This window comes from Pygoscelis adeliae, unplaced genomic scaffold (genome assembly GCF_000699105.1).
Source record: "Pygoscelis adeliae isolate BGI_AS28 unplaced genomic scaffold, ASM69910v1 Scaffold419, whole genome shotgun sequence".
NCBI lineage: Eukaryota > Metazoa > Chordata > Aves > Sphenisciformes > Spheniscidae > Pygoscelis > Pygoscelis adeliae.
In genome coordinates this window covers 355,618-362,876 of record NW_008825502.1, presented here as the reverse complement: position 1 = coordinate 362,876, position 7,259 = coordinate 355,618, and the positions used below count along the sequence as shown (strand labels likewise).

At 60.7% G+C, this 7,259-nt stretch overlaps 2 protein-coding genes across 2 annotated transcripts; one reads left to right on the top strand and one right to left on the bottom strand.

Annotated features, from left to right (window-relative positions):
- Window positions 1-21: 21 nt before the first annotated feature.
- On the top strand, window positions 22-1,680 carry NR2C2AP (nuclear receptor 2C2-associated protein). The gene is made up of 5 exons (XM_009331575.1): window positions 22-81; window positions 254-344; window positions 494-599; window positions 939-1,009; window positions 1,295-1,680. The coding sequence occupies exons 1-5, from the start codon at window positions 41-43 to the stop codon at window positions 1,409-1,411; spliced, it is 426 nt and encodes a 141-aa protein (XP_009329850.1). The 5' UTR covers window positions 22-40; the 3' UTR covers window positions 1,412-1,680.
- Window positions 1,681-2,204: 524 nt separating this feature from the next.
- RFXANK (regulatory factor X-associated ankyrin-containing protein) lies at window positions 2,205-7,042 on the bottom strand. Its single transcript, XM_009331574.1, has 9 exons — window positions 6,831-7,042; window positions 6,520-6,597; window positions 5,730-5,810; window positions 5,301-5,366; window positions 5,020-5,120; window positions 3,866-3,991; window positions 3,281-3,347; window positions 2,965-3,042; window positions 2,205-2,595 (listed from the first exon to the last, which is right to left on the bottom strand). The coding sequence occupies exons 1-9, from the start codon at window positions 7,036-7,038 to the stop codon at window positions 2,537-2,539; spliced, it is 864 nt and encodes a 287-aa protein (XP_009329849.1). The 5' UTR covers window positions 7,039-7,042; the 3' UTR covers window positions 2,205-2,536.
- Window positions 7,043-7,259: the final 217 nt, after the last annotated feature.

The following is a 7,259-nucleotide window of genomic DNA, read 5'->3' as shown; positions in this document are numbered from 1 at the left end:
TCCCCCCGCCTCCCAGCGGGCGGCGTGGCCGCAGGCAGCGATGCCCACGGAGCCCCTGATCTGCGCCGACACGGCCACGCGGTGAGTCCCGGCCCCCCGAGGGGACAGCAGGCAGCGGGGTGCCGCGGCCACCACCCCCAGGCGGGTCCCTCCTGGGTGCCATGCGCTGTCCCCTGGCCCTGCGGGGGACTCAAGTCCCATCGCTGACGCTGTCCCCGTCGTGTCCCCGGGTCGGTGGCGCGTGTCCCTGCAGGGTGAGCTCTGTGCTTAACCGGGACGTGAAGCAGTTTGGGAAGAAGCACATGTTCGACACGAGCGAGGAGACGTGCTGGAACTCGGACCAGGTGGGGGGACGAGGAGAGGGGAAGCCGGAGGGGTGGGACGGGAGCCGTGCATGGGACAAGAGCTGTGTACGGGGGCCGGGAGCCGTGCACACGGTGGACACCCCGCTCTCCCCGCCGTGCTGGAGCCCCGGTGTCGTTCCTGCCTTCAGGGCACGTGCCAGTGGGTCACCCTGGATTTCCCCCGCACCGTCAAGGTCTCGCAGCTCCACATCCAGTTCCAGGGGGGATTCTCCAGCCGGCTGTGCACGCTGGAAGGTGAGGAGCTGGTTTGGGGGTGTGGGGGATCCCTCTGCCTCTGTTTACCCACATCTGGATCCTGCAGCTCTTTGTTGCAAGGCCCAGAGGTATTTGTTAGCCATTCCCCAAACCCCAGAGGGGCTGAGGCCGTGGGCTGGAGCAGAGAAGGGGTGGATAGCGAGGATCCGGGGTTCTCCGGGACGCTTTGGGTGCAGATGGGAACCGGGTCCATTAGACGGACCGTGGCTCCCAGCCCTGCAGCGGATAGAGACGGAGCAGCCGAGGCCGTGGCAGCCGTTGGAGGCTCCCCCAGCACCTGAGCCTCCGCGCGGCTGCCTCCACCTTCGCCCTCCGCAGGCTGCAGAGCAGGCGAAGAAGGACTGGTGAAAATAGCCGACCTGTACCCCGAGGACATCAACGCCATGCAGATATCCTTTGCCGCGTTGCGGGCTGGGTCGAACGGCTCGGCGGGTGGGTTCAGAGCCACCCGCGGCTGCAGGGGGTAGATGGCAGAGCTGCGATTTGAACGACAGACCTGCGGGTGCCTGTTGGCAATTTGCTACCACTAAAGCAACTCAGAGGAGCTGGAGCAAATCCGGACATCGCCGGCCGCGGTACACCAGGGTGCGAGCCCCTCGTGGGCCCATTCGGAGCAGGTCTCCCACGTGTCGTGTCGTCCCCCTGCCTATTTTTCTCCTTTACGGGCCCCGCACAGATTCCAGGTGGAGGAGACGGTGCTGGATAAGCTGAAGATCACCTTTGAGAACAGCACCGACTTCTTTGGGAGGATCGTGGTGTACCACCTCGGGGTGCTGGGGGAGAGGCTCTAGGGCAGCGGCGAGGGACAGCATGGGGGGCCGCTTCCCCATCGCCTGCGTTCCCCCACAGGGGCTCTGCTGCGTGGGGGGAAACGGGACAGCAAACCCTGCCAGCAGGGCCGTGCTGCCCCCAATTGCACCCCAAGGTGCTGGGAGGGAACCCCCGCCCCACAGGATGGCAGTGACAAAGGGACACTAGTGCTGAGATCCACGTGCCAGAATTCCGAGCCTTTGGTGGGACACAGCCTGTGTAACCGGCCGAATAAACGGCGTCCCCGCTCCTTCCTGGCTGCTCCTTGGGCAAGTGGCACCCCGGGACCGAGCCCTCCGGGGTTTGCCATGGCCATGCCGGTGCGCGGCTTGAGGAGGAGAGAGGAGAAGTGCCACCTCCATGTGCTGTGGGCTCTGGCTGTCTCTCGCCTTTGCTAACCACCCTTGAACTTCTTGGAGCGGCTGTTTGCAGCCTCGGGGGGCTCCGGCTCGGGATTGCAGCGTGCCGGCTGTCGGCCGGGGCCGTGCTGTGTTCCTGGCTGGCAGGGTGATGCTGCCTGCAGGGTTTTGCTCCTGCCTATGGATATTTCCCTGGCTGGTTATAGCGCTGCGTGCAGGGAGGGCTTGGCAAGCTTATGGGTGTAAGAGGGAGCTTCCCTCTTCAAAGAGACGGCTCTGGAGAGGAATACCAGGCCACTGGGAGGGTGCAGGCCTTGAAGAGGTTGGTTGGCCCAGTTCCCCTCGCGGTTCCCCAGTAGCTGGTGCTGGGATCGGGGACTGGCAGCTGTGACAGGCTGAGGCAATGGACAGGGCTCTACACAACTGGTTTAGAGTTTACTTTCAATAATGCAATACCTGAATGCGCACACGCACGAAGCAGCCGAGCCCGGACAGCGCAGAAATGCAGCTGCCCTGAGGAATGAGCGTCGCCGGGTGCGAGGCACTGTGGCCGTGCCACCCTCCGGGAGAGGAATAGATCCACCGAGGGCAGGCAGTTCCCGGCTTCCTCCGCGTGCTCCTCGCTTGAAGCATTGCGCCGCTGCCCGTTTCGGGACGGCCGGGTGAGGCCGCCTGGGTCCCAGAGGAGAGCCCTGCGGCGGCCGGGAGAAGCGCTGGTGCAGCAGCAGTGCAGCTCGAGCCGCCGCGTCACTCCAACTCCTTTTTCTGAAATAGCTTGAGGATGTGATTTTCGATAACCTGTTGGACTAACAGAGGGGAGAGAAGTGAAACCCAGGGAAGCCAAGCCTGTGAGAAGCCAGTACCGCTGTGGGCAGGACCTGGTCACCATTTTGCTCCTGTTTTCCAGTGGGAGGCTGTAAAACCCCTTTCTCCAGGAGCCTGTCCCCATCTCCCCTGTCCCAGCCCTATCTGCAGGACAGCTCTGGTTTGGAGGGGGAGCAAGGGGAACAGGACCCATCTTGATTTCTCTGGCACGGTTCCTCTGCATGGCGGAGTGGGGAGCTGTGGTGGAAGGTCAAAAAAAGCCCGGAGCAAGGCTGGAAGCTGGGAATTGCCTGGAGGCTTTTCGGGGAGGGAAGGCGGGGCTCCCTGCCAGGCACGGAGGGGACACTTGCCTTTCTTGTGTCCCAGGGCCACGGCCAGATCCATCGGGGTGTAGCCAGAATCTGCCTCCGTCGGGTCGGCGCCGCGAGCTGCAAGCAGGCAGTGGAGATCAGGGCAAGGAGCCCCCCTGCCGACGCGGCGTCCCCTCCGGGTCAGGCGCAGGGCGAGGGGACCCCCAAAAGGTGCCCATCCTGGCTGGGCAGCCCCCCGTGACACCCCCAGGCTGCTCAGTTTCTCCCCCCAGGCGTGTCACCGCTCTCTCCCCGAGTCGGTTACCAACGAGCAGCGATTCAAGGCCAAGGACTAAGTGCAGATCTTCCCCGTTACCTAGTAGGGCCTCGACACACTTGACGTGATTGCCGCGCACGGCGTAGAGCAGAGGAGTGCCGCCGTTCTGCAGGGAAAGGGAAGGGGCTGTGTCATTGCCGGCCTCGCGCGGGGCCGTGCTCACGCAGCTCCTGCTTCTCCCGGAGCGGTAGGTCCCCAACCTGCCGGGATCCCCTTTCCGCCCTCTCCCAGCTCCAGGCTGGGTGTTTTCTCGCAGAGCAGCTCTGCGCAGGTTTTATTCTCTGTATGCAATACAATAACTTTTAAATTGTGTAATTTTAAAGACAACCTTAAGTTCTGAGCGCTGGTTCCTTGTGGCTGGTAACATCACCAGTGTGAACAACTGAGGAAACCATTTAAAATTATTATCCAGATTAATTTCTCGAAACAACTGCATGAGCAGGCAAACGAGTGCTGCGAGCCTGGGAAGCATCTAGGAGAAAGGCACTGCTGCTGACTCAGCCCAGAACGATGTGAACTCGCTGCTGCTTTTTAAAATGAGCTTTGCGGAGCCCCGTCCGGGGCTTGGTGTCGCTCCCAGCGCTGGCGCGGTCCCCGCAGCAGCCTGCGCCCGGCGGCACTCACCCAGTCGTAGATGTTGATGTCCACGTTCCTCTCCAGCAGCATGACGACGATGTCGGTGTAGCCGCCCATGCTGGCCAGGGACAGGGCGCTCTCCCGCTCCTTCGCCAGCGCGTGGGGGTCAGCGCCCTGGGGACGGCACAGGCGTTAGCCCCGACTGGCGAAGGAGCCCTGCGGAGACCCGGGGTGCTCAGCGCAGCCTTGCTGGGTACCCCACGGGGGCTGATCGTGGAGCCAGGTCCCGACGGCCTCATGGGGCAGAGACGGCTCACGTGTTCCCGGTGACCTCTCCTTACCAAAGTCCTTACCGGGCATATTTTCATCATCAAACATCCCAGGTGAGGACTTAAAAGCCCTTCTCCAGTGTCAGTAAACTAAGCCTGATGGTTCCTGTTACTCAGCCCTTTCCCCCGTCACTAGTAACAGTGTTAGTGGCCCTGTCTAGATGCCTGTACAGCATCCACCATCTCTTTGGTAACTGATCTACCTAGAAAACCTCCCTGTCCTCCAAGCCCTGCCAGCCATGGACCTCTCCTGGACTTCATTATAGCCTTTATCAATGTATCGCCTCGTTTACTTTGGGTTCTGTTTGTCTCTCTGGTAATGCACTGCAATTTTGCTGCTAATACAGTAACAGAGCCAGAGTTTGGCCAGTGCTTATGTGGCACGAGTGCTCGCTGATCATGGGAGACACGTGGATGTGGGACTGAGCTTTGGGGAGCAGCTTGATCCAGAGTGGAGGAGGATCTGGTTCCTGCTCACCCCCAGACAGTCCTCGACTGCAAGCCCGGCACTCAAGGATGATGCAGCAATGAGTTCATTAACTGCAACGATACCTCGGCGAGCACATTTGCTGGCAGATTACAGGGCCCAAGTGATAAGCCTGATCTCAAATTACCAATAAGCAGATATTTAATTACAAACAGTTATTGCTAGCTGTGAGATAAGGCTCTTCATGCTCCTGACTTAGCTCACAGCCCAATGGGGAGTAGCATCCGACAGCGTCTGAGCCGTTAGCTCTGCAAACGTGTCCTGCTTGGTGCCATGGGAAAGGCTGGCTGAGATGGTACCAGGACGGTGCTGAACAATTTGGCAGCCACTGGGATTGGAGATGGGAAGTCTCCTGTTAACGAGGTGCTGCGTGAGCGTGGCCTTACCCATTCCAGCAGGTGACGGACCGTTTCGATCTCTCCGAAGGCTGCAGCCCAGATCAGCGGCGTGAAACCTCTCTCATCGGGTTTATCTACCAAGTTCTCACCTGCACAAACGTGGATGAGAGACCGTAAACGGGAAGGGTAAAGCCCCCTCTGCTCCCTGTCCCCCCAGTAAACCCAACAAAGGCTGTAAAACTAAGCCGAGGGCTTATCAAAAAGGCGTGCTATGACCTGGCAGGACACTGCACGATCTGGGGTAAGAACCCAAAGGAAGAGACATGTACCTTTCTGAAGGTGCTCTTTCAGCTGGCTGAGCTCTCCTTGGGCAGCAAGCTGGTGGATGGACAATGCTGGGGGATAGAAAGAATTCACCCATCAGGACAAACTTTCCCCAGCTCAGCACCCGCTGTCTGTAGGTGGGTCCCTGCAAGTCTGGGGCGGTGGTGACCGGACAGCCCCTGTCTGAGCCCCAAAAAACCCGATGGGTAACTAACACCCTTCCGCCGTACAGCGGCAGGGACAGCCAGAAGCGGTGAGTGCCGAGAGCAACAGCACTGCAGGGAGCAGCCCGAGAGACGGCCCCGGTGGACGCTGAAGAGCGTGGCAGCAGGAGACGGAGGGAGGCTCCGGCCCCGCTCTCCCTCTGCTCCCTCTGCACCCCGTACGCATCCACGGTCTGGGATGCACAGCCCGCTCTGCCCAGCGGTACTCACTGTCCAGCGTGGCTGGGAGGGCCGAGACCTCGTTGCCTCGCTGCCTGTTCGTCAGCGTGTTCGAGTGCTTCAGGGGGAAGCCTGTTCCAGAGAGAGGAGAGAGTCAGGGCACGTCTCCTCCGTGCACAGGGAGGAACTACACGGACTTGAGGCCAAGAACCTCATGAAAGGTCAGGTCTCATGCGCCTTATCTGCAGCTGTTTCCTCCTGTCCCTGGTAAAAACCGAGTCCTGCAAAAAAGGAATTATTCCCTTGCAAGTAAAGAGCCTGGAGACTGAGGTTTGACCAGTGCGCAGGGACCAACAGCTGAGCAGGGAAGATAAAACAGCCCGAACAGCTGCCCAAGGAGGGGCAGGGTCCATCTGGGGCCCTGCGGGAGGCAGGGATCTGGCATTAACAGCGTAATTGCAAACGTTATTCTGCAGAGGACAGCCTGGGGGATGCACTCAAGTTCATCCTCATATTTCCTACCCTTGAAGAGCTCCACTTGGAAATCTCAATGTGTTTTCAACAAGCTATTTGTAGTTTAATTAGGAAAGTGTATGGAAAGAGTTTGCCGTCTCTCATTCCACTGCGTGGAGCTGCAGCGACCTCTCACTGCTGGCACGAGTCATCAGCAAGGTCTGGATTTGGACTTGGCCTTGCCATGTTATGGGACGGACTGGCAGCAGTAAAAGACTTTTTTCTAGCTGCCTTTGTGGGAGGAAGGATCCAGATGACCTCTCCCACGCCTGTCTCCCACTGGGACTGCGCCTCAGCATCTCTGAGCACCAGGCTCTGCAACACTCACTGTCAAGGGCTGAGAGCTCCGTGCTCCTCTGCCTGTCCATCGAGGCAGTCGAGGGCTTCGGGAGAGTGTCTGCTCCACCTACAAAACAAAGGCGGCCATTAGGGACCTCGGTTCCGCTTGTTGGGGAGCAGGCTGGGCTCCACACGCGGCACAACGAGACCCAGCCGGCACGGCAAGCACCCCGCGGTGCACCCCGACCCCAGGGCGGAGGGCACGTTGATCCCAGTTTACAGAGGGACAGACGCTGCAGGATCCCGGGTCCCCGCATGCCCCGTCTCAGCTCCCACCATCCCATCACCCCCAGCACTCACCGTCCCCGTGGTCCAAGCGTGGCATGTCCTGGTCCGGCCAGAGACGCCCCGGGGGGGCACCGCTGTCCCCCGTGTCCCTGGTTGCAGCCAGCTCCTCTGCGGCTGCTGTTCCCTCGGCTCCGTTTTCACCTTCTTTCGGAAGATCCTGGGCATCCCCGTCGTTCGGGGGGGTTCCCACCAGACGAGCGACTGCTTCTTCACCTTCCATGGGGCAGCTGCCACACAACAACACGTTAGGAAGGGGGGAAAAGTGGGGACATCTCCCGGGACGGAGAGGGCAGCGGGGGGAAGGCTGCTGAGTCCCCGAGCACCAAGAGCTTGCAGCCACCAAACTCCTCCGTGCCGGCAGCGCAGTTTGCGGTCCCGCTTGCCCTCTCCAGCCAGACTTGCACCGCCGGCGGACAAAAGCTCCGGTCACGGGAGCGCTGC